This window comes from Cydia pomonella, chromosome 4, assembly GCF_033807575.1.
Source record: "Cydia pomonella isolate Wapato2018A chromosome 4, ilCydPomo1, whole genome shotgun sequence".
Classification (NCBI taxonomy): domain Eukaryota; kingdom Metazoa; phylum Arthropoda; class Insecta; order Lepidoptera; family Tortricidae; genus Cydia; species Cydia pomonella.
Genome location: NC_084706.1, coordinates 23111115 through 23139084, shown reverse-complemented (window position 1 = coordinate 23139084; position 27970 = coordinate 23111115). Strand labels below are relative to the sequence as shown.

Genomic DNA, 27970 nt, shown 5'->3' with positions numbered 1-27970 from the left:
ATAAAGAATGCAACCTGCGATAATCTGTACTTTCGTAACCATGTTAAATAATAGTTTAATATTGATCATTAGTTAGATTAGTTACCTCATTATAATAACCTAACCCTACGACCTCCCGACTTAGTTGATCCCATGTCAAAATGAAACTGCATATGTTGTAACTAGATTGTATCTAATCCTCAAAGCAACATAGGTACCTACATAGAGTTACCACACGCGTGCGTCCGTGAGGGACAGAACATACACAATGCGACGATATCAAAAAAAAAAAATTAACATTGTTTTTCACCCATCACGTCATCACTGACGTTTTGATGTGGCAGTGGCACTTAGAAGAATGGTCAATGTTGGGAAGACCGTCTATCGATCAGTTAAGACCGTCTAAAACTGGGGTCACCAATTAGTTTCTTCAGAGGTCCGTTTCAAAAATAAAATGACAATCGCGGTTCGTATCTAGACCACGGTCTTCCGTTTGGTGACCCCTGGTCTGCAGGCTCTTTCCTCGCTTTCAATTCTTGTACCTACTTAACTCTCCTTACATAAGGTCGGGAGATCAAAAGGAGCGGAGCTTCCATCCTCACTGCGTCTGAGCGAAGTATACATTTGTATACGCGTAGGTACGTAAATACGAGAATTCTGGCACTATGACGGTCTTCTCAACCAAAAATGATTGTCCGGTCTTCTCAACATTTACTTTAGGCAGAAATTAAAAATGAGAGTAATATGACAAGAACAAACAAAAAAACCGGCCAAGTGCGAGTCGGACTCGCGCACGAAGGGTTCCATACCATTACCATTACACAAAAAACGGCAAATAAATGACGTTTGCTGTATGGAAGCCCCACTTAAATATTTTAAGTATTTGTTGTTATAGCAGCAACAGAAAAACGTCATCTGTGAAAATTTTAACTGTCTAGCTATCACGGTTCATGAGATACAGCCTGGTGACAGACAGACAGACGGACGATGGAGTCTTAGTAATATAATCCCGTTTTTACCCTTTGGGTACGAAACCCTAATTAGCGCTTTCTCTGCTGCTTCTGGGTCAGACAAAATTGTACATGTAACTCTGAAAGTTCCATAAGAACATCTCGTCCGATCATCTCGCTAGTCGCATCTATAGTATTGCTATGAGTTGACTATCGATGGACCTTATACGTTTGCATTAAGGTTTAGAATAGTGAGGACAATGGTAGGTGGTCACTTGGTCAGTGGCCTTTCGAAATGTTGAATATTATAAAGGTATGGCATTGGATTTAAATGGACGTAATTATAGTTTGTGAAGGTGAGAAAGGCAAAAGGGAATGTACGTATATTAATTGAGCCCTTCCTTGAGCACCTATTATTCGAGCTTAAACAAATCTGTCATTGATTATGATATTGATCGAGTCGCACAGAACACAACATACTCATCTCAACTTACAAGTACAATTGGGTACTTGACACATGTTGAATATTATAACAAAATTTAGTTAAATGGATAGAAAATGAGCCATCCATTATAAAAAAGTGGAATTTAAAAAATTATATTGAGATTATAAAAAAATACAAGGCTCCAAAATGTCAAAAAAATTTTTTTTTTCGTCTTTCAAAAATAGAAAAGAAAATGGTACCATTCGATTCCTTACATTTTATTGAAAAATAAATTGTATCAAAACTATACACATAAACGCAATAGTTCAGGGTCAAAATGGCAATTTCCTTGATCTTCCATACATTTAGGACAGACTTATATGATGTAACGTCACATCACCTTATCATTTTGTTAGAGGCGTTTCAATCATATCTGATCTTTGTGTTGCTTAAATGCCATGAGTCTCCTCCTCAGGAAAATCAAGATAGTTTGACATTATTTACAAAAAACAGTCAAGTAGCCAATTGCACCCGAGTATTCGATATTTTTGCGCATTCGTTACTCCAGATATTATTGCAAGTTGCAATAGTATGATAACGAGACGTACGTATTGAAATCAATTTGATAAAAATAATTAAAATCTGATTTTATAAAAAAATATTGACGCAAGTATTTTAAAATTGTCGTCTCACGTTGCGGCGTCGTGCAACGTTACGGCGTCGTATCGCGGGGCCAACACACATACCCACGTGTCGTGGGTATGTGTGTTGGCCCTTATACCTTGTATTTCATACAAATTGATACAACAGCTAAATAATAACCGATTATAGCTAAATCGATATCGAATTTAGACCAGCGAAACGCTGGTTACTAAATTTAATTGTAAACAATTTCGTTTGTGGAATCTCCAAGAAAAAAACAATTGAAAATGTAAGTACAGATTGGATTGTATGGAGAATCACGTGTAGGTATCGTATGTAATGTAGGTATATGATTGACGACCGGTCTGGCCTAGAGTAATGCTCTTGCCTATGAAGCCGATGGTCCCGGGTTCAAATCCTGGTAAGGGAATTTTTTCATGTGATGACCACGGATATTTGTTCCTGAGTCATGGGTGTCTTCTATGTATTTAAGTATTTATATATTATATACATATATCGTTGTCTAACTACCCACAACACAAGCCCTATTGAGCTTACTATGGGACTTTAGTCAATTTGTGTAATAATGTCCTATTATATTTTTTTTATTTTATTTGTATAGTGTAGGCAGGTACACGTGTACTAAAGATGCTACTACCTATTCCATGTTGGAAACCACATCGCAGCGATAACGCGGCGATAGCCAACAGTAGCCCATTAACGATTGATAGGGTAAAACAACCAATGCCTGACTTATCGGTATCTTGGTGACAACAATTCCAAAAAAAAAACAAGTTTTGATGCTAGTGCGGTTCACTTTAGTCCGTTTTTAGCATTATAAAGAAGTTAAGCGATTTTGACGTATCTTATTATTGAATAACACTCCGAAAAAATATCACGGCAAATTTGTAATAATTATAAATCATATACGATCATTTATATTCTTTTGCTTTCATAAATAATAGTTACTGATTAAAAAGCTTTTTTTCTATAAATCAATAAAAAGACGTCAAGATTGTTTAACATTTTTCTAATGCTAAGAAAAACCAACTAGGTATATGACTTTGAACTAGTGGCAATTAGTGAGTTTTGGTTGTTGCGTGACGATATACCTATTTCACTTAGCTTTTTTCAAATTTTACATAGCATTCAAAAAAATAAAGTTTACAAGAATTTTACACTAATTTCATACGCATTATAACTTTAAGGAGAGAATATCGGTAACGTTTGAAGTAAATTTAAATAAACCAAGTAGAAACATAATTTTAAGATTTGTCACTTTGCCTTAAAGGCAAAATTGCAGTTCTCACAAGTTTTGAATTGGGGATAAATACCTCTATTTCTACTTAATTAGATACGTAATTGTTGATAAATTTGATAACCCAGGTGTGCTCTCGAGCAAGAATACCAATAGCTGTAAATTAATATCTACCTACGTAGTATACAATGATAAGATTTTAACAATCCACGTGCAATGAAAAATGTACGATACTGTAATACAAATTCCATTAAAGTTAGGTGAGACGGAAATATTTCTGCGCAAAAAATATTGACAATAGGTATTTGAACTCCGTATAGGTGTGCAAGTATTATATTGTATTGAAAAGTTTTATATACATTTCACTTTTGAGTACTTTACTTGCAAAGTATATCCATTTTTTTACACTTGAGGCAAATAAAAGAGGGTAGATTGACTACATTTTAGAAACAAGAACACTTAAATGGTTGATGATCCCAGTGGGGTACTGCCGTTATTCATAGGAATTGCAAAAAGTAGCGGTTATCAGTAAAAAACAACCATTTCCGCAGGTATTCCTAAAACCATGATCTTTGATCTCGACTTACCACAAAACCGCAACAGAGAAAAATCCAAGTTTGTCAACACACAAAAAAGTAACCCGTTGCACACGTTCACTGTAGTATATTAGCTCCAAAAACACACTTATTTCACACACAAAACACAAAATCCGAGAGGTTAATATCGACCGTAACAAATACGCAACCGGCGCAGCGACCAGCCCCCGCAGCTTATCAGCTTATACTGGCGAGCGAATGAAACGGAACGAATGAGCGGAATGCCGGTGACCGAATGGAACGAGCGACATTACAGTATGTAGGCCCGTTAAACCGGCTTCGTTTAATTACTATTAAGTACAGTAAAAACGAGGAAATCGGAAAATTGTGTCGTAGGTATGCCATCTGTATGTTTGCTGATTGACATCTATTTTTTTAATCTATTCTCTGATAAAATCGCTTTTGGAGAAGTAAATATCCTTGTTTCCTGCGTATCTTTTCGAAGTATATCTTTACAAAGTACCTATATCATCTCTTCCTACTTAACCTCTACGTATAGAAAACCGCGACCGCGTTTTAAAAATTTCTACATTTTATCTCGTGACCTTTGTTTTATTATCTTTTAATATGATACAATAAAGAGTAACCAATAATGTGATTAAATATAATAACAATAACAAAAGAGATAGGTAAGAAAGGTCACTGTAAAGCTTATGTTTATAATCGATATTATCGCTGAACAAACAAGGCAACAAGAATAAACAAACCTTAAGTAGGTTTCCAAAAATAATTTAATTTACTGCCAATAAATGGGTAGTTTACCCTACACTTTTGAGATTGTCCAAACAATTTAATGTTAAAAATTGAAAATATAATATTAAATAAGTGTATATTGATAATAAGAGCTTGTTTGAAACGAGTCAATGACAATGGCAGGTGTGAATAAAAATAAGAGAAAATATAATATAAAAGATTTTTGAATTTTGAGCACTCGATTTCGTCACTAAAATCTGTGGAAAACGGCCAAATGCTATTTTTGAAATACGAGCGGCAGAAATTGGGTATTAAGTGGTCAATTCATGATGCCTTGATGAAAATTTAAATCTTACCTAATTTATAGTTATTAACATACGTCGGGGTTTTCGGTGCGGAAATATTCCCTTGTATTTATAACTTTGTCTATTGTAAAATAATTACCAAACCATGAATTAAAAATAGAAGGTAAGCTTCAAATGCGCTTAGAAATATTAAAATAGTATTGGTTTTTATAGTTGTAACCTGTTTTTTGGCTAGTGTAAAACATTCCCGCACCGAAAACCCCGACGTATGGTTATTAAACAATAAATATTATTATTATATGACATTATTACACAAATTTACTAAGTCCCACACAAAGCACAATAAGGCTTGTGTTGGGGTACTTAGACAACGATAAATATACTAAACAAATATTTATAAATACTTAAATACATAGAAAACACCCACGACTCAGGAACAAATATTCGTGCTCATCACACAAATAAACGCCCTTAGCAGGATTTGAACTTGGGACCATCGACTTCATAGCCAGGGTCACTACCCACTAGGACAGACAGGTAGTCAAAAGTTAAATGAGTGTTTTTTCGTCATCATTAAAAAATCATTCGATGAAATCAGAACTTGTGTTACGTTTTCGTAGAACCCAACACCAATAGGACGTAATTTAACGAACAGGAATACATCCTCTAGAATTTGTCATTTAAATAAATGACTTCGTTTTGACAGAAAGTTCTATACTTGCCGCAAAACTAACTGGCCACTGAGATCGTAATGCTATCTCCTTTACCCTTTTTAAGACCACCTAAGAGTGAAAGAGATGGCATTATGACCTGACTCGCCACTTAGTTTTGCGCCAAGTATAATTCTTGGCAGATTTTTATGGATTGAATCCTGTGTGGCTACCACCAGTACGGCACCGACATAAACGCTATCGAGAACGTAACTTACTTTCTATGCATCTTGCTCGTACTTGCATATAAGTGCGAGCGAGATGTATAGAATAGTTATTTGTGCAAAAAGAGAGGAAAGTTAGTTTTTCTTGCGATGGACTCAAAAACACGAGATGTAAAAAAAAACTTTGCTCTCGTGTGACACATACAACTTTTCATCTCAGTAGTGACAACATATTAAAGGTTAAAAAATTCAAGTTCAAGTAGTTTTTATTCCTGTATTCATGGCCTTCACTAAATTAAAAAGCTACTTTGTCTCACTCCCTGGATTTAGGAAAGTCGTACTTTCGTTTCTCCCTGGAGTGACGAAAGTAGGCTTGTTCGACCTGCTGAGGTGAAAAGTAAATTACGTTTTCGATAGCGTATATATATTGTTGGGGCTGCCCTGGCACTACACCGCGTCAGGGATGTTCGCCGCATGGAGAACCGACGGTTTCCAAGCCTTGATGCGGAAGCGGGGGGCGTCCCTGAGCGAGCGTGTTCGGGGCAGTACCAACACTCTCCTGAAGGTGATTGCTGAGAGGATGGACAGCCCTATCCTTATTCACTGGATGTCTCTGCATGCCATTTCAAATTGTAATTATACTTTCTACTAACACACTTAGCCGTAAGTCATTACTAACATAATATGGATGTTTTTGTCCGAAATAAATGCTTTCATTTCATTTCATATGTCAGTTTTGACACTCATGGTACGGGTACAGTGCCCTAATTTACGTCCACGTAATGCCACGCCGTCTTGATATCTATTCTCATGTGTGCGTTGACCAGTGCTAATTTCACCTAATGTACTCGTACCTTTCTCGAACTGATCATCTCTACAAACAATACAGCTGGGAAAGTAGGTGACTAGCAAAACGCATAGCGGCTGTATCAATAAATGAAAACTAGTTTTTATCACACTTGCTCGTAAAAAGTGTTATTACCTTATTATGCGGTCCGTAAATCGTAAATTTCTATCTAGGGCTGTAATGTAGGTAGGTACGTATCAAATTAGGCAGAAGTTATATTCATCTCCCTTTTTTTCCTCCTAAGCGAGATGAAAAACATTGTTTGTGACACCCGGGACAGGCATTACGGACTCGTGTTAATGAAACCCTCGCCTTCGGCTTCACACTCTTTCGTAAATTCTGGATTGTATTATTTTAATAAAGCAACCCAACACTACGTAAGTCTCTGCAAAATAACGTAAGTAAGTACCCTATATTCGCCTTTAACACGTAACTTTGCCTTTACTAGCATTCAATCGTAATTCTACTATAGCTACATAAGGTACATGTACCTACTTGTATTATGGGCGCTTAGTAATTCAATATTTAGGATTTGGAATAAGTTAAGTTATAGTATAATATTCATAATTTAAAAAAATACAAGGCGAAGTTGGGAAAATTATATTTTCGCAGCTTCATTTATTGTGAATTCAATTGATATTTTCTTGGTAAAATTGTTATTTTTATATTTTACTTATGCGTAGTTGGGCACCAACGGTGATAATAGGGTACTACGGAAGACACTAGCCAATCCTAATTTTCAATGAATACCAACATTGATATTGGGAATTGGTAATAAAACATTGTTTTCTACACCAACAGAGACTGAGCTTCAGCTGAGTTTTTACCTACCTATTCCCGAATTCCTATTTCCATAAATTTATATTTATTTATACATACAATAAACCAACCATGCCATTAGCAAATACTGATTAATTTGTTTCAGAACACTGAGACCGAAATAAATCCACCATTCAACGAAATTGAATGAACGATTGAATGACGCACGGGCGAAAATTGAATAATTACTTTTTTCCTCCTGGCGTTTTTTGTATATAGATATGCAAAGAACTCGGTAGGTAGGGGAAGTAAAATCGATGTTCGCGCGACGTGGCAAAGATATTTATAAATTTTAATTAGATTCTTAGACATTATTACGCCTACACTCTAATTAAGACCAAAGAATCAGAGATTCTTAACCTTTTTTGCCAAGAATTACTTTCGATTTTGTACGCCAACGCGAGGAAAATACTAACTGTAAAACATTACTAATCAAATCTAAATGATACTAGGGTAAGCCATCTATTACTGGCCACCCTCCAATTACTGGCCACCTTATACTAAAAAGGATTCTGTTTAATAATCACACAATCTAAGTTAAGCATCAGAACGATAGTTATTTAGTTTACTTGAATTGTGTAAATCAATAAATAGAATTCTTAATTTAGCCATTTTAGTATAAGGTGGCCAGTAATTGGAGGGTGACTAGTAATAGACGGTTTACTATTCTACAGCAGCTAGAGCCCTATATTTTTTTTTCACCAAGAAAAGTTATTTAGTTTTCCAGAAATCTTTACAGGGCTATATCTTCTCAACCGTGACGGTAGCGCAAACATAATGTAATAACAAAAAAACACAAAAAAAGCTACTTACTAGTTTAAAGTATTATTTTTGTTGATTCGTAGAAAAGGTATTTTATACAATAGTGATATAATTAAGCTTTTCGATCTCGTACTCAAATTAGCAAGCTTCGTTGCCTAAACACGGTACCCGACTGAAAAGCTCTCTATTTTATCACGATCGCATAAAATACTATATCATTACCAACACTTAAAAGCCAATACCAACAGCCACCAAGAGGTATATACCAACTCAAAATTTGCATGAAGTTACTTCGTCACTCTAATGCAACTTTTGATCAATTTTTGAATTATAAAGATAACGGGTGTGGTGATAACATAATATATTCTGTGTAACACCGTGTTACTAACACGCAAATGTTTGAAATTCATTAAATTTCTAAGGAGTAGCTTACAGCTATTATTGTTTATAGTTAATAATAGACTAATCCTAAATTAATCCAAATAGTCGGGATATCCTGGCGCTAGTGCCAATATTGATTGTTTTGCTCCTAACGGCATTTTAACTGAAAATAGCAAGGCGCCGGTCACATAGTTGTAGTGGTCACATAGTGGCGTGGACTGAACGAAAGCGGCGGCGGCTGGCCGCGCCGCGTGCGTCCAGTCCGCGGTCTTAGTACCGTTCGGATTAAACCAGCGGCGGTGGCATCAGTAGGTCGCATTGTTATCTTCTGTCACGTTCTAACAAGTATGTAAGTCCGTAAGTGAAAAACGAGACCGTGATACCGTCCAGCATTACTGCTGCAGTAAAGCCGACATTGCTGCCGACTGCATTGGATGTCGCAAATGACAAAAATCCTGGCGGCAACATACCTACATTGTCAAAATAACATTGCGGCACCAATGCAGTCGGCAAGATCCATGTTGTTTGAATGTTTTGACGACCGGTCTGCCCTAGTGGGTGACCCTGCCTATGAAGCCGACGGTCCTAGGTTCGAATCCCGGTAAGGGCATGTATTTATGTGATGCGCACAGGTATTAATTTTCATATTATGGTTTTCTACAAAAATAGTTACATATTTATAATGTTGCCTGTTAGACTTATGTTCGCGGTTTCTTCTACCGAGCGTATTAAGTTCTTTAATCAGGTTTCTAATCGGTGAAGTTTCTAGAGAAAGACCTCAAAATTGCGATCCATATTTTTTTAGCAACCGTATTACGGTGTAACTCTGCTTAACCCATTACACCTTATATTTAGGTAATAACTGATTTTTCTCAAAATTGCAATGAAATGTTGACATGACTTATTTCAAATAAGGTCCGGATCTACTACGAATCAGGTGCGATGAGTGAAGATGATATGAAAAGGAATTTCTTACAGGCTTACACACCTAGGCCTGTAAGGCAACATTCTTTTGTTTTTAAACGTCGAATTGCGACACAACGTCTTGGCAACCATCAAATAATAGTAGATTGGTAACTTGTTTGAAGCTGTGTAAACAAATTGACTATTTTTTTTTCATTGCAAATTTTAGAAAATCCCTATACAAATCTCGGCCAAAATGGGTTTACCGGCCGCGTATTCCTGTCCATATCTTGGCCTGCAACCCTTCGTTTCCCGGCCTCTATAATAATGTACTATTTCGTAAATTTTAATACATAGATTGTAAAGTCTCCTAGTACCTAGTCAGTTAAGGTACAGTGCTAGTTGTTTTATCTTTCTCGAGGAGACAAGATTTATCACAGCATAAATTCCGCCTTATCACGGGTGACACGACGTTGTACTGTTACTTCTTGTGGCAAAGATGTTTAGACATAGATGGGACACTTGGGGACCAGTGATATAGAAGTTATAGCCTAGGGATCTATCTTCGGATGTGTGCGTGCGCGCGGATGTAATTAATATATGTGTGGTGGTTGAATTAGTGATTTTCCTCAACTTTTTCATTTTCGTCAGGTAACTATACAACTCAGTTTTGACATTTTGCTGGGACATCAGTTATCCGTGACCACGACCAGTGTAATCTGAGTCGAAATGTCGGAAATACAATTAATTGTTAATACTTATTTTATCAAGCGCCGTTCTTGCGGTAGCGAAAAGGAAGTAATGAAAAAATCGCACGCAGGCAGGTGTTCCTTAAATAATTTTACAGTACATATGGTGCTACTTTATAGCACTAGTGCGAAAATTAGCATATTACGTTACTGTGTCGTTTTCGAAAGGTATTAGTCTAATATTATTAGTGTGTTGCCATGGTAACCCATACGACTTGTCAGTTCGTGGGCTAAATATTAATTTAATATCGTTCGAGAAATGGGCGCCAGGTTAATTGTATTAACAGTGCTAGCCCCAGTAATTCCAGTATGGACTGGCCAGTCTGGGTTCTGTGCCGTGTTCTTGCTAAACTTGTAACTGTCGACATGTTGAAGTCCCTTCACACTGAACTGTTGTTCCTACAATATACAAGACCAATGAAATTCCTACAATCCCTAATGGCCCTACTGATATCTTATACCTTTAAACGAGCAATTCTTGTATATATATAAATATATATATTTCTGTGATCTCGGAAACGGCTCTAACGATTTCGCTGAAATTTGGTATATGGGGGTTTTTGGGGGTATACAATCAATCTAGATTAGTCTTATGTTTGGGAAAACGCGTGTTTTCGAGTTTTCATGCGTTTTTCTTCCGACGCAGAATATGGTCGCTAATTTCGTGTTGCCGGCCACTGTCCGTCTGGTTCAGCGGGTTAAGACGCGGACTGCTAAACGAGTGTTACGGGTTCGAATCTCGCCCGGTGACTAACTTTTGTTTTTTTTATATGTTCAAGTTTATATATAATTTTTTAATTTTTATTGTTTTAGACAAGTTTAATTTAGTAAAAAAACGTAGTTAAGATTATCACCTATAGACCATCATATTACAATAAATAGTTATAACCGAGCAAAGCTCGGTCGCCCAGGTACTTATACATTTATGAGTGTAATGTAAGTTGCTTTTTAGTAATTCAATATTAAAATTTTTCGGAAATGTAACTACTGACATTGCGACCTGTAATATAGATAGAAGATTGGATCCCGACCCTTTCCCTAAACGTAGGCGGCTAAATTAAATAGTTATTAATAGGATTTCAGAGAACTACCGTTCAAATTGGCTCCCTTTGATGATTATTACTGTTGTTATTTGCAGGTATTATATTAAATTGAACTCTAAGAAAAGTTTTCGGAGAGCGAAGAAACACGTGCACAAGATTTTCACAGTATGCACACTTGTCTAGCAGTTGTTTTTTAGTAGCAAACTTAACCATAGCTTGAAGCTACTCGTTATGGAGCGAAACATATTTAAACAATTTCGTCTCAATAAACATAAGTGACGAGTTTTAAGAGGGAAGAATAACTTTGCAATCCTAACGAAATAACGGTACTTTTTCAATGAAATGAAAACAGTAAACTAAATCTTAACAAATCACTTTGATTTTGATGTCGCTCGCTTCAGCATGATATACTTATTCTAGGTTTATAGGTTTCGCTTTTAAAAAATTGTATTGTTAAATTTTAAAAGAAGGTAACCTGATAAACCTAGTTTTTCGTAACATACATAAAAATCATGAAGAATGGAAAATATTTAGAAGTGAAAAACGTTTTGTCTTTGTATGGACGATCCGTGGTATGCCTTCCCTCTATTATTACTTCCCTCGTAATATATTTATTATGTCTGAGACTCGCAGATGTTTTGTTACCTATACCATCATTATGAGTTCTCCTTACCATCAGCAGTGGCATCATGGTTCCATTTTTATCGCTTGTCACTATGCCCGTCACTTTCGCACTTACATATTTGTTAGAACGTGACAAGCATGGTGACAAATGATAAAGAGCCGACCATCTTAGCCCTACAGGGGCCCATTTCACGAACGGTATTAGTCTAATATTATTAGTGTGTTGTCATGGCAACCCATACGACTTGACAGTTTGTGGACTAATAATATTAGTCTAATAGCGTTCGAGAAATAGCACGTACTCGTCTGCACAAAAAAGAAACAGTTTTTCCACTTTCTTTAGTATGTTATTTACACAATGCGAAACCTATACACCTAGAATATATTATGCTGAGGCGATCGACATCAAAAGTGATTTGTTAAGATTTAGTTACATAGTGGAAAACGTTTTCTCCAGAAATGGTATTTTATATAAAAAGTACCGTTATTTCGCTCTTAATGGAAAATACCTAATAATATTTACTGTGATATGAATCGGTGGTGGCCGAATGGGTTTGACGTCCGACTTTCAATCAGGAGGTTGCAGGTTCAAATCCTGGCTCGTACCATTGAATTTTTCGGAACTTACAGAATATTATTATACATATAGTTACAGCTAGTGAGGAATATCGTGAGGAAACCTATATACATACATCTGCGGAGAAATTCAAAGGTGTATGTTAAGTCCCCAAACCGCATTGGGCCGGCGTGGGGAATATAGCCTAAACCTTCTCGCGTATGAGAGGAGGCCTAACTAACTAATTATGAAGGCATTGTTCAAAGAGAATACGTTATTATAACTACTTGCTATGTACGTGTAATTTCACGACTACATAGTATGAGATGGTTTAGTATTGTGTAGATGGAATTGAGCTTTGATACCCTTTATTTCGGAAACGCGTGAAGATACCGAATTGAAATAAAAACCATATAGTCAGGTCTACAGTCTCTTGAAGCGGTGAAAAATATCAACCTTGTAAGTTAACGTAAAAAACGATACAGCAAAAAACGTATATTTCGACACTCAAGAGAACCAAAATTTAGGGGGTATACTTTCCGTTGACCTAGAACCATGAAATTTGACAAGTAATATCGTCTTATATTCATCATCATCATCGTCTCGTAGCCGTTTTCGGCCGCAGCAACTGCTTTCTACCGCTGAGATTGTCACTGGTGCGCTCTCATGAGACTGACGTAGCCAATCTTAGCAGCGAATGTGCGGCCACACTTGCTGCAGGTCAGCGGTGATCAGCACCCCTCCGACGTAATTATATGTTATGGCCATAGGTGGTCTGGCCTTTAGCTACAGGTACATTTGAAAACTATAAATTTATAACAAATAAAAAAATAGTTAATTTACGAAACCTGACGGGAGGGGAAAGCCCGTCTTGTCCGGTTTTTTCAACAGTTACCAATGTTAAACAGCACGAGAAGACTTACCCTGTGCCCGGACTTCGACTTACAGGATTTATTATTTCAGCCCAAGCATACCTGAAAACAGAGGTGCCACGTAAAAAAACCAGAAATTTTAGACGCTTCAACATTTACTGTTTATACCTAAAACTTTTCCATCACTCGAGAAAAATTAACCATTAAGTATAAAAATTCCCTTGTTCCTCGTACATATATCATAACCAAGTTTGAGATAAAAATATTCTCCCTAGCTAAAGCCTAATCCGCCATGTTTGAGAAAACAATATTCTCCATAGCTGAAAGGTAATCCGGTTATTAAACAGGATTTTTTGTTCCTTACAGTAAACGGGAAAATACGTGGTTTTCTCTGTGCTACGGAGTATATTTTTTCCAAAGAGAAAGCTAGGTAACTAATTTAAACGAGGAAAAGAGGTAGAAATTTTATTTTGCTACTCCCACTCGGAAGGGAAATACTTATTCTTTAAAAATAAAAGGCAAAATTGATTGTTAATCGGCACGAGTATCGAAAATTGTATTTACAGTACATATGGGGCTACTTTATAGCACTAGTGCGAGAAGTAGCATATTACGTTACTGTGTCGAACATTTAAAGGGCCATATGTACTGTAAAACGTTGTACGATACATGTGCGAATAGGTAATTTGCAACTCGTGTCGATTTAAAACACTCCCTTCGGTCGTGTTTTAATTTATCGCCACTCGTTTCGAATTTCCTATTTTTCGCACTTGTATCGTAATGTACTATATTCTTTCTCGAGGTTAAGTTATTATATTTTAAAGATTTGTATCGCCCTAGCAGTCTGAATAAATAATATGATATGAAATATGCTTTAAGTTGTTTCTTTAGGGTAGCTGGTTATACCCTCCGGTATGCAAAACATCAAATTTTTTTTAAGGAATTAAAATCGTGCGATTGCTCCTTTTCATACAAATGTAGTCCTCATTTTTCTCTGGATATTAACATTATTGAATTTTTTTTTGACACAGTTTGTTGTACATCAACCACAGCTATGCCTCTACGTTTGATTTTACCGAATTTTGAATTATTATAAGAGTTATGAGCATTTAAAAAAGAGCATTTGTAGGAAATCGGTTTTTCGCTCCTAATTTTTACAATAATCAAAAAATCTAAAAAAGTCAAACGTAGGGGCATAGGTATGGTTAATATACATCAAATTGTGTAAAAATATTTTTCATAATATCAATATCCAGAGACGAAAATGGGGACTTTTGTATGGAGAAGCGGCCGTCCCCTTTCCCCTTAAAAACCTTTTTATTTTATTTATTATACCGTCCGTAATATGTACTAACAGTAACACTATTATCATTAGTGGACCTTATCTTTGCAATAAGTAGGCCAATTCGAACGTACATTTTGACTTTAAATTTATGTCATTATTTTTTGATTCACGCATGCATTCTCGGAACCGGTTTATAAATTACCGGTAAATATCGGTTTATTTTGGTTTTCCTCCGAACTTTTATAAGAACGCGAACGTTTTAAGAACCTAGAAAAACCGGTTTATTCGAAGAGCGACGAAACAGCCACCGGCCGCCGGCCTGGTGGTGTGCCACGTAAACATAGACACCGACATAGGAAGAAACCGGATTTTATTGCCGGTTAAACCGGTTAATTTGACAAGAACTGTTCTCATGAAAACCGGTTAAAAAATAACGGTTTTTTGAGCAAAACCGAAATTAAAAGCTTTTGCGCCAAGTACCTGATAACAGTTTGTAAATTAAACCGGTTTCCGAGCCTTGCGTACATGTATTGACGCACGGGCAACCAAGGGCATAATGACGTGAAAATGTACGAGTAAGTTTGAATTGTCCTCAAGGTCTATGAGTTGTCAGTTGAAGATGGTATCAATAATCTCATAAATTATCTCAATATCAGCGCTCATCGAAGCCCTCAGAGTTGATGACCACGAACTTTGCGAAGTGCCCACTTTACTGTTCAAGTATGCTTCGCTGGTCGTGTTTGCTCCGACGATTTCGACTTTGGATTGTTTTCGAGTTTGGGAAGGTTGTTTTTATTCCTTTGTGATGTTTTCGAAATATCTAAGACTACAACATTTACTTTGACAATACGCCTCTTATACTCAATTCTCTTTGGTATTATATTATGGCAGCCATCAAACAATAGGGCAGCGAGACTGTTGGATTTGTTGAAAAAAATCAAATCAACTGATAATTAGAATAGGATCCTCAGGAATGAGGGACCGACCAGAGAAGAAGAAGTTTTAAATGTAAATAACTTAATTTTTGCCAATTAATTTTGGAAAACTCACGTACTTAATTAGGTCAAATATCGTCGGAATGCCGAGCGTGTAATTAGGTACTTGAATCCCTTTTATTTTTTTAAATATAAACCATACATAAGACCTAATTAAGAGTAACCTTCCATTATCACTGAAGCGCAAAGTCGTTGACATGTGTATTCTGCCTGTCCTAAACTACAGTGTCCAAACTTCCAGTGGGCACTCACAGAGATCCAGAAGTCCAAACTGAAGTTGGCCAACGTTGACTGGGCCGGTCACGTCTACCGCATGCATCCGGAGAGGTGGGCTAGCTTAGCCACCAAATGGATGCCGTTAGAGGGGACCCAAACGGAGATGGCGGGATGACCTGGACAGCTTCCTGAACAAATGGGCAGAGGAAACACCAAATCGGGAATCGTGGAAATCAAGGGGGGAGAGGCCTTTGCTCAGCAGTGAGACACTCAAATTTGCTAGGAAAATTAAATGTAAAGCGCGGCAAGAGCGTTAGATGTTTCCTGCTTTTGCGCGATGATAAATATTATTAATTATGTAGGCGTAAACGCTTTTCCTCCCACTGTTATTGTGGCTAAAGCTTGTAAAGCTCAGCTATACACAAATGGCAGCCTTAAATCATACTTGCTGACGGTCCAGCGACGGCCTATTAGCTCACTTTTCTCTAAACTCGTGATTTATACACCGGTAACTTAGCACGTAGTGAAATATGTTTAGTTTGCATGCTATGAGATATTAAGAGCCTACGCACACGTGCGTTACTTGCTGGTTGCGAAAAAAATTCAAGCCACTGGATCGAATAGGTACGCCGTACTTCCATATTTTTCTTCGTGATGAACAGATCAGCTCGATGGTACCATAACATAATATTGCATTGTCACCCGGCTTACATATATGTATGCAACTTTTCAGCTTCATCGGAAACCTGGAAGTGGGTCAAATTTAATTTGCAAGATTTGACCTGTACACACAGTTACATACATTTATATACATAGATAGGTATATTTTAAGTTAAATAAAAGCTAGTAAATTACCGCGCATCTCAAACCGCCCGAGAGGGTAGTAGACCTGTAGCCATGTTGTAACATAAAACACGGACACGGCACTTTGTTGCGGCGTGTCTTGTTTTACGATATGTGTAAAGGGTGCTTTATGAGGACCTTTACTGTGCCGTATTAGGCTTTTACATACTGGTCATATACATCTCGTTTTGTCGTATAACTTCCTGTATGTTGGAAGTAGTTAATATTAGAGACTGGCAAATATATTTTTTTCAGTAGAAAAAGAAAAAACCGGTTAAGTGTGAGAGTTTTTCAACTCACGCACCGAGGGTTCAGTCATGCAACTATAGACACGAAAGATTTTTGACGAAGTATAATTGTTTATAGCGCCATCTACCGGCAAATTGGTTACCTAACAAATTTGCGCATCCTACTGTATGCATGTCGGTTTTTCGGGGTAATTCTTAATTATGTGAACCAATTTCAACAAAAACGCACGCAAAGATAGTTAAATTGAAAACTAAATTCGCAAATGTCTTTGATAATATTTTTTTATCAAGTTACAGGTGCTGCTTTCAACCAAAAGAGTACTTAAATCGGTTGCCCATAAAGCACTACTATCATAAAAATGTGATCAGGAGTAAACTTTACAAACAAGCGAAACCGGTACCTTTTTCCGCAAACGTCATATGTGTAGAACATCAAAGATGTTATTGAACGCGCTATAAGCCTCAATTAGTTACTGTTTGTCTCAATCTGTCATTTTCACTTATGTATTAGTTAGAAAGGGATAAAACATAAATTAACAGCTTTGAATGATTCACGGTTAGTTTTCCTAGACTTAAATCGAACAGCAACCGAACAATCGAGTCGTGAACAAGTAGTATTTAGCTGCGTCGAAATATCGGGAGCGCGAAAACAATACAAAGGGTAATCACGGTCCATATCCCGGTCGATTTAAGTGTAGGAAGACATAAATTAACTGATTGAGGCATGTAAAGTTGGGTACTTGAGGTTTTAAATGTGCCATCGCAATTTAATACCAAGGCCCCGAAACCAGTTAAATTTCCAAACCGTTATCATGTACTTGGCGCAAAACCTTTTAATTTCAGTTTCGCTCGAAAAACAGTTATTCTTAAACCAGTTTTTATGAGAACAGATCTTGTCACATTAACCGGTTTGAAGCAATCAAAACCGGTTTCTTCCTATGTAGGTGTCTATGTTTTCGCGGTAAATATAGGGACTGCTATGCGTTGTCAGCATTCCGCGCGGCTACGGAAGGCCCGACGCATAGCTCGCTCCTCAGTTGTCTCCCGGTCGTGATTGGTGAAATACACGTCTTAATTAAGTACTGCCGCATTTCTTATTATATACTCCCAGATACCCTATAGTGGTGACCCCGACTGAACATTAATTGAGTGCACCTTGAACTTTTACGGCAGTGAATTATAATATTATTTTGCATACAGATTTAAGTAATAATTATTTTATGGGGATCTGGTTGAGTTAAATTCGTAATCGTCTTGAGTGCGCGTGTGTGTGCGTGTGCTATCGGGCAGACAACTCCCCGGCTCCAGGGTCATCGGAAGCAAATTTAAGAGGTGTAGCAGAATGTCTCCGACACCACCAACCCCACAAACAACAACTATTGAATTATCCGCTATATCATTAGCTGCAAAGATACCTGATTTTTGGCAGGACCAGCCGCGACTATGGTTTTTGCAGGTGGAAGCTATTTTAGCACAACAAAAGGCAGGTGATCAATCAAACTACAATATGGTCATCGCAAAATTAGGAAAGCAAGCAATTCAGCAAGTTGCGGATATCCTTGAGAAGCCGCCTAGTGAGAACAAATTCGATACTCTGAAGGCCAGATTGCTTAGTGTTTACGAGGAGACAGAAGCGAAGAGGTTACAGCAATTGATGTCAGACATGGAATTGGGTGAGCAACGACCATCTCAGCTACTGAGGAGAATGCGTGACCTTGCGCGTGATAAAATTCCGGACGACACTTTAGTCTATTTTTGGCAAGGTCATCTACCACCATCGGTAAGGGCAGTCGTAGCGTCAGCAGAATCAAAAAACTTAGAAAGCCTTGCAAGTATTGCCGACAAGGTCATGGAGACGTTTAAACCGAATGAAGTCGCCTCAATTCAGACAACATCGCGCCAAAGTTCACCGAATGATTTTATAACGGCGGAATTAGCGAAGATTAACAGCCGCATCAGTGAATTAGCCAGCTCTAGTGGACGAGGTAGGAGCCGAAGGAGGAACCGCAGCCAGGGACGTGCACGTAGTCGCTCACGCAACAACAGCCGCTCTGGGAGGACCCCTAACAGCCCTGATTGGTTGTGTTTCTACCATTACCGATACAAGACCAAGGCCAATAAGTGCGTGCAGCCTTGCAGCTGGAAAGGACAGTCGCCGACGGGAAACTAGACACCGTGCAGACGTTTTCGGCGGAACCCTGCACCCTGGTAAATAATTATCGCCTTAGTGTAATAGATAGAAACTCTGGTTTTAAATTTTTGGTCGATACAGGCGCAAATGTGAGTGTGATTCCAAAAAACTTTAAATTTGCGAAAGACTCTTTACAATCCGTTAAAAATTGCAAGTTATACGCCGCGAATAACACTGAGATTAAGTCATATGGATACGTCACATTAACGTTAAATTTGAACTTGAGACGTACTTTTAAGTGGAATTTTATTGTATGTGATGTTAAACAACCTATTATTGGGGCAGATTTTTTGCATAATTATAGACTCATTGTGGATTTGTATGGCAAAAAGTTAGTTGATAATTTGACAAGTACTTCCGCATTTCTTATTATATACTCCCAGATATCCTATAGTGGTGACCCCGACGTGATTGGTGAAATACACGTCTTAATTAAGTACTGCCGCATTTCTTATTATATACTCCCAGATACCCTATAGTAAACAACAGGCCGGCCGGCCGTTTCGTTACTCGTCGAATAAACCGTTTTTATAGGTTACAATAAAGTTCTTAAAACGTTCGCGTTCTTATAAAAGTTCGGAGGAAAACCGATATAAACCGGTATTTACCGGTAATTTATAAACCGTTTCCGAGACTTGTCTAATACACTGTTACAACTAGACCTAAACCACACCTTGCAATATAGCGTCTAAATGTGTACCAGGGTTGTGTACTGAGCAACCCCTCGGTATACAGCGGGGACATGCAATCAATTCACTCAACCTGTACATACGGTGCTTATCTATCTCGACGTACGTTGCAAGGTTAATAATAAGAGGCAGCTAACACAAATATTTAGTCTTTGCCTCAGTAGAGACAAGATACCATTTTGTACCATTTGGCGTTGAAACTAGGTCCATGGGGTCCCAGCGCGCGCAAGATTTTTGCAGATATCGCGAAGCGTCTGGTTGACGTAACTGGTGACCGAAGAGCTGGCGGCTTTGCGATACAACGAGGAAATGCCGCCAGCATTCTTGGTACAATGCCTCAAGGGCCTATTTTAGATTTAAACTAGTTTTAGTAGGTAATCCTTTGTATACATTCATTATGTATATGGTTATTATAAATGATAAGATACGTTTTTGTATTGAATTTTTACACGTTTGAATCAAGTGCAAATGCCACAAAAACTGATGGACCGGTGGCGAACTGGTGGTAGCCAAATAGGTCAACGGGAAGTACCCTATACATTTTGAGAGTATCGAAGTATCCTTTTTTTTATGGAGGATAGGCAGGCATTTGACCACGATCTCACCTTGATGGTAAGTGATGATGCTGTCTACGGAGGAGCACGCTTACCTAATGCGATACCTATTTACCCTAGCCTCGAAGAGACCCAGATTGCGGCATAAACGGCCGTATTTTTTATTTACGTTAACTTTTAAGTTCTGTTTTTAGGGTTCCGTACCCAAAGGGTCAAACGGGACCCTATTACTGAGACTTCGCTGTCCGTCCGTCTGTCACCAGGCTGTATCTCATGAACCGTGATAGCTAGACAGTTGAAATTTTCACAGATGATGTATTTCTGTTGCCGCTATAACAACAAATACTAAAAACAAAATAAAATAAATATTTAAGGGGGGCTTCCATACAACAAACAATTTTTTTTGCCGTTTTTATAAATAATGGTACGAAACCCTTCGTGCGCGAGTCCGACTCGCACTTGCCCGGTTTTTTTCCTTTTGTGGTACGGAACTCTAAAAAGCAATCTACTCCGTGAGCCCGATTCAGATTAACAAGTTATTCCGGTTTTTGACGATCGTCTTCGAGATTGGCGGGCATCTCAAGCACGACTTTTTCATATCGCATGCATCAATCAGCATGAGCGATCACCAAGGTCGTGCCGAAATAAGATCAAAACCGCACCAAGTTGTAAACTGAATCGTGCTCCGCGTTTGTTTGTGAGACTATATGTCATAACTCATAACGTAACACATCCCCTTCAATAACCAGTCCGGAAGGCGGGGGCAATCACGCCGCCGGAACCGACGATTTGACGACAATTTCTCGTCGCCCTCGCACTCGCACGAATTAGCGCCCTACTCGCAGAACATTTTATGAACTTGTTATCGTGAGTAGGAGCAGGTAATATCGACGAGATATAATCACATACAGTTAGTGTGCAATATAATACTTATTTATACTAGAGTGAATTGAGTAAATAATTCCTAAAAATAGTTTATCTATATCCGTATCATAATATCCCTATAATATATTTAGACACGATATGCTAACGGCCTATGTATAATCTGTGGGTGTATCGTAATTTTTACTTTAATGTATCGATTACCGATACCCTAATTACATTCAAATTAAGAACATCTCTGAGAAACAAAAAAAAAATATTTGGCCTCTATTCTAATATTAGAAGAGATGACGTTTTATTCGAAATAAAACAGTGTATGTATCTGTATATAATTAGGCAACAAAACACTCGTGTGATCTTTTTATGAAACTTATTTCATTCGTTTCATAAACCCACACTCGTCTTTTATTGCCTTTCATTATGTAACAGTAGCAGTCATATAAACTTCTATTATAGACATTCACGGTTTGACGTGGGCAGCACAATCAACAGAAACTCAAGCAAGCAAACAAACCAAGTATCAAGTCAAAAATCAACAACAAAGTCCGAATAATAGACCATTAGTACGAGTAGTACATCAGTTAGCAAGGAAGATCGTCGTATAAACTTCAAAATACTATAAAAATATAACATTTATAGTTACGCCTGCCGCACTTTGTCGCTACCAAATATATGAAGAGCTAGCTAAGACTAAATACCACCCCACACTAGCGTCTTTTGAGCGTCAGCGTCTAGTCAGCGCTATGGGAAATGGCGTCGCTACGCAGTTGCAGCCATAGAGTTGACTAGACGCCGACGCTCGGGAGACCCTAGTGTGGGGGTGGGGTGGCCCTAAGATGTATTATTGACTAGCCGAGATGACAATTGACGGAAAACGCGAATCGAAACTTAATAATGTATGGAAACAGTTACGTGACTTTTCGCAGCATCTGTCATCTCGATACATTTTTCTTTTCGTTTGGCGTCTTGGATAGGCCCCCAGGCCTTCTTAGCTAGTACATTACTGAAGTGACAAATTAGCAATTTTAACGACTTAGGACCCTTTTAATGGAAACATGTTGTAATAAAAAAGCGGCCAAGTGCGAGTCGGAGTCGCCCATGAAGGGTTCCGTACCATTTATGACGTATTAGAAAAAAATACTTACTAGATCTCGTTCAAACCAATTTTCGGTGGAAGTTTGCATGGTAATGTACATCATATATTTTTTTTAGTTTTATCATTCTCTTATTTTAGAAGTTACAGGGGGGGGGGGGGGGGGACACATTTTACCACTTTGGAAGTGTCTCTCACGCAAAGTATTCAGTTTAAAAAAAAATATTAGAAACCTCAATATCATTTTTGAAGACCTATCCATAGATACCCCACACGTATGGGTTTGATGAAAAAAACTTTTTGAGTTTCAGTTCTAAGTATGGGGGACCCCCAAAATTAATTGTTTTTTTTTTCTATTTTTGTGTGAAAATCTTAATGCGGTTCATAGAATACATCTACTTACCAAGTTTGAACATTATAGTTCTTATAGTTTCCGAAAAAAGTGGCTGTGATATATACGGACAGACAGACGGATATGACGAATCTATAAGGGTTCCGTTTTTTGCCATTTGGCTACGGAACCCTAAAAAGCGGACGTTAGTAAAATTCTTGACGCCACGCTGCAAGCTGAACGGTACAACCCGCTAGTCGCTCGACGTGGCTGTTATAGTAGACGCAAACCAAATTGACGACTGGGGTCGTAAAACTTCTCATTCACACTCGTGTGGTCTTAGGTAAGATGAGAGAGATAGTGATATGACCTCGGTCATCAGTTTGGTTTGCGTCTACTATAGTCACTGTGACGCCACAAGCGGGCGACAAAATTACGTAATAATTTAGCAATCTTAGCAGCCGTTTATAAATAAACGATCTTAGCACCCGTTTAATGAAAGACCATAACTTGTACCTACTCTCGACCTGTCGTCGATTTTCGTCGGAAGCGTACTGAAAGCTACCACGTCTATTTTACTTAGTTTTAATCAGAACTGTATTCTGTGCACTGTGCATTTAGACCGTGCAAGGGTGACGCGCGAAATTGCATTTAAAGTTGACATTATCAAGTCCCACACGAGAACGTCACATAAACATTTACATTTGTATCATAAAAGGTCGTTACGGTATCATTCCGTAAAATGGCTATTAAATAGTCTGGACGGGCAATTGGTTAGGAAATTGACATTTAGAGAATAGCTGTAAAGATGTCGAACTAGGTTTTGATCGTAAGTTTTCGAGATATAAACTCGGTGAACATTTTAATTGTCGTAGGAGACATAGTAGACGTATAAATGTCGCTTACGTTTTTGAGGTTTTCACTCTCGATTTCGATCACCGTAAAACCACCCAACTATAGTCCAAAGCTCCCAACTATGGTCCACAAATAAACTAAATTTTTCTCGTTCAGGTGTGTATTCTACTATAATTTTGTAGTTCTAAGGCAAAGTATGTTTATAAATGGAAGGTAAAACTAGGAGTAAACCAAAAGGAACATTGGTATAGATACTTAATTTCCTTTCGAACTTGTGGACCATAGTTGCAGTATTGGAAGTATTGGACTATAGTTGTGTAGTTTTACGGCATTATTTTTTTACACTTTAAATCTGACATCTGATGTATTAATGAAATCTAAGATAAGATTTTAAAACATACAACATAAAGTATGAACCTATTGAAATTGAAACTACCTACTTAGTAGAAATAAGAAATGGACAATAGACATAAGATGATTAATTACTAGAAAATAGCCGATAAAGTTTTATATTATTTTCTTGTATGTGTTTAAGAAGAATTACAGTAATGGGAGAATCAATGAGAATTAGAAGAGTTTGAAAATTGATAGGCTGCGGAATATGAATGAATGAATGAATGAATGAATGAATATTTATTGCATGTCACATTACATAAATTGTTAAAGGTGGTACATTTTAGGAGGTATACATGTGACGCCCTGCAAGGGCATAGCAATTTAAGCCTTAAATTTAGATAACTTAAATCTACTTAGCTTAAACTAGGTACATTTTAATCATTTATTTGTATTTTCCTAATCATATTCTTCACTAAAAAATTCATCTAAGTTGTAAAAACATTTACTTGCCAGAAATATTTTTAATTTATCATTAAACAACTTAGGTTTATTTAGGTCTTTCAGGGAATTCGGAAGGTGATTATAAATTTTTATGGTCATGTAATGAGGGCCGGACGTAACAAGCTTTAATGTGGAAAGTGGCAATCTTAGTTTATTTAAGTTTCGATTGTTTCTCCTATTATTAATTAAAGGCGTATATAAATCGATGTATTTCCTGACAAACTTGCTCGACTCGAATATGTACATAGAGGTCAGGGTGAGTATTTGGTGCTTAATGAAATAGGGGCGGCAGGAGTCTAGTTGGTCAATATTAACTAGTATCCTAATGCATGTTTTTTGTAGTATGAAAATTTTGTCTACATCACTGCTATTTCCCCACAGCACTAGGCCGTAAGATAATCTAGAGTAGGCGTATGCGTAATATGCTGTGAGAGCTGTCTTAAAATCCGTAACGCGTTTCAAGTGATGGAGGGCGTATATAAAAGAGGATAGTTTTTTTGCAAGTTTTTGGATGTGCGGTTTCCAAGACATGTTAGTATCTAGTTCCAGTCCTAGAAGGGTAGCCGAGCTGACGTGTTCTATACATGTATTTTGGTAGCTGAAATTTAAAGGCAGGGGGGATTTTTGGTAGGGTTTAAATTGAATAAGTTTTGTTTTTTTGAGATTAAGTTCTAGATTATTATTTTGTAGCCAATTTACGATTTTATTCAAAGTGGAGTTTAACTTATTTTCAACGTCACCAAACACATCGTCCCATGGGAACAATACCGAAACATCATCTGCAAAAAGTGTACAATGGTCTTCTAGTATGTCGGGAAGGTCGTTTATGTAAACAAGAAATAAGATACATCCCAAGACACTGCCTTGGGGGATAGAGCCGGTTACAGGAAGTCTTGCAGATCTGACTTTTTGGATTTGTCCCGTCACGAAGTCTACGTTTTCGATGTCTACATGCTGGACGCGGTTTGTGAAATATGACTTGAACCATTCAAAGGCAGTGCCTCTAATTCCCGTATTATAAAGTTTGTCTAAGAGGATCTTGTGATTGACTCTATCGTATGCTTTACTCATATCAAGCAAGAGGCCGACCGCATATTTTCTATCGTTTATTACATTTGTAATTTGCTGGACATATCTGTAGATTGCAAGGGTTGTTGACCGGTTTTTTCTAAAGCCATTTTGGTTGTCATTTAAAATTTTGTACTTTTCATAGAAGGAGTAGAGACGTTTTATCATTACAGTTTCGTATATTTTTGCTGATGTCGGTAGTAGAGCAATTGGGCGGTAGTTATTTACGTCTGTAGTATCTCCTTTTTTATATACCGGTTTAATTAGCGAAATTTTTAGTGCATCTGGGAAAGAGCCTTCAGAAAATGATTGGTTTATGAGTTTAGTGTATGGGATAGCTAAAATTTCTGAACAGCTTTTAATTAAAGTTGGTTGGATCTCATCAATGCCGCAAGATGACTTATTTTTAAGGTTTTTTATTGTTTTAAGGATTTCATCTGGTTCAACGTGACGAAGAAAGAATGAGTTTTCGGTCGTATTTTTTGATGATGCTTCGGTTTTAAATGTCGGATGCGAATTTCCGATAGAGGAGAAGAAATTGTTAAAAATATTCGCAACTGTAACTGTAATATTTGTCGGTAATATATATATAGTCCTCCACATCTGCTCTTAAACACCCTTTCACACTCCCAGCAGTAGACTTGAACCGGCCGTGTTGTACGTATATACGTAGGAGGGGTTTAGGTCTTTCCTTGCGTAGTGGGCGTCGGTGGTGGTTGTCGGTAATACATCGTATAACAAGCGGTGAAGTCTGTTGCAAGAAAATAAAATATGTACCTATTTGATACTTAAGGTGAAGTTCGGATGTCAACTGGAGTTGCATAAAGGTGACATCCGAGGCGAGGTTCACCGCTTCACTGCCGCGATTATGACGTTCATTCGCCACTCATTTTATCGAGGAAATCGACAGATACAGAGCTAGTATGTCAACCGAATTGCACAGATAATTACTTGTAGGTATATCACACAGTCATGCCCTCCCATCTCGAAGGCGTTATAATTATTTCTAAATCGATATCATAGATGGCGCCAAATGTCACGATCAGCCATTACGAAATTCTTATCCTACATATTAAGAGATATTTAAAGTGCCATAAATTAAAAACATTATAAATAAAATGTAAACATTAATAACAACACGAATTCAATGCATTAATTTACAGAATTTGATGACTGACTACGTTATGGCTGTGAGACAGTCAATAAATTATTCCATCTCCTGATTTTAACAACAATAAAATATTTATTTCATAACGTGCTGATAGTTACAAAAGAAATAATTGTTTTCGTATCATAGAACTCATAATTACTGCCGAAGTGTGATTTTATCACCGAACCAAACAATTTAGCTTGTCCTGTATAAAAATGGACCTTCGAGCAAACGGGCGCTTACGTGAAAAAGTGACGCCTTTGTATTTAGGCATTGTTATAATTGGCGCAAGCGACAATTGTCCTAAGGGATTTTATACTGAGAGACATATATTAGTGAATAGTTTACAACTAAATGTTGTTCAAACCAAATCTATTATCTAAACGGTACGCTGATAACTCATAGACAAATTAAACTTGCACCAACAATTCTGATAAATGAGCAATTTAAGCCGGAAAGCATTTTATCGGCCACTATCAAAATGTCTACCATTCCACGGTTTAGTTTAATCTATTATTTAGCAATTTATAACTATTGCGCCTAGTATATGATTAATGTCGTCAATAATATGTCAGTCGTTACTCGTTAGGTTTGTTTTAGTAATAATCCTTTCAGTTTGGCAGGTCAAAAATGACTCCATGAAATCTTTGACAATCTGTGTTTCAAATAATTTACTTGAGGTCACTGACGAAATGATTTCTGTGTGGGCCTTGGAGGATTTCAACTGGAGACGCCTGGTCTGTAATTTTCTGTGCAAAACAGTCTGCCGATTTTTGCGGGGGAGGGGCACGTCCAATTTAACATATTTATTTATTGAACAATATATGCAAGTTTACAGTACTAGACCAAAGCACTTACATATTACACTAAATTATACTATAAATTACGCCTTATTTCATATTCTAACGCTATGAATTGTATGTATACAGAGTGTGTGTCAAATTGCATTTAAATAATTGCCTACTTTATTGCAATGCTATTGTATAGCTATTTATACGTACCATACCATACAATACATATAACCATTGGCCGAGGTTTTTGAGGGGTTAGATCTTAAAGGAGACTCCGGTTGTTAAATCCTCCAAGGTGTAGGCACAGCTGCATACACAGTTATAGCTTTGCGATCCTAACGAAATAACGGTACTTTTTTCTATGAAATTCGATTTCGGGAGAAAACGGTTTCCACAAACTAAATCTCACTTTGATTTTGATGTCGATCGCTTCGGCATAAAATATTTTAAGTTAGTAAATTTCGCTTTAAAAAAAAATTGTTTTCCAAATTTTGAAAAAAGGAAAACCTATTTTCTCATTGTGTCAATAACTTACTAAAAAGTCGTGCATAATGGAACATTTAGAAGTGGAAAAACATTTTCTCTTTTTGTATGGACGATCACGTAAGGTCAATGCGGTAAGACCGACATATAAAATTGTTGTTTGGGAATACCGTCAATACCGC

General features: G+C 37.3%; 2 protein-coding genes across 8 annotated transcripts in view; one reads left to right on the top strand and one right to left on the bottom strand.

The window, feature by feature from the left end:
- LOC133517310 (SH3 and multiple ankyrin repeat domains protein 3) overlaps window positions 1-27970 on the bottom strand; it is a 382488-nt gene that overhangs the window by 218232 nt on the left and 136286 nt on the right. The window contains exon 1 of one of the 7 annotated variants that reach the window (XM_061850565.1): window positions 3841-4484. The exons of 1 other annotated variant lie outside the window; for it this stretch is intronic. The gene's annotated coding sequence lies outside the window, so the exon portion shown is untranslated. Of the gene's footprint in view, window positions 1-3840; window positions 4485-27970 lie in introns of those variants that run through there. 5 more of the 7 variants (XM_061850566.1, XM_061850564.1, XM_061850561.1 and 2 more) reach the window with 5 other exon arrangements.
- On the top strand, window positions 17843-19358 carry LOC133517524 (uncharacterized). The gene has a single exon (XM_061850852.1). It carries the CDS (start codon window positions 18207-18209, stop codon window positions 19032-19034), a length of 828 nt encoding a protein of 275 aa, XP_061706836.1. The 5' UTR covers window positions 17843-18206; the 3' UTR covers window positions 19035-19358.

Coding starts and splice junctions, on each gene's coding strand:
- LOC133517524 (XM_061850852.1), top strand. CDS start 18,207: ATGTCTCCGACACCACCAACCCCACAAACAACAACTATTGAATTATCC.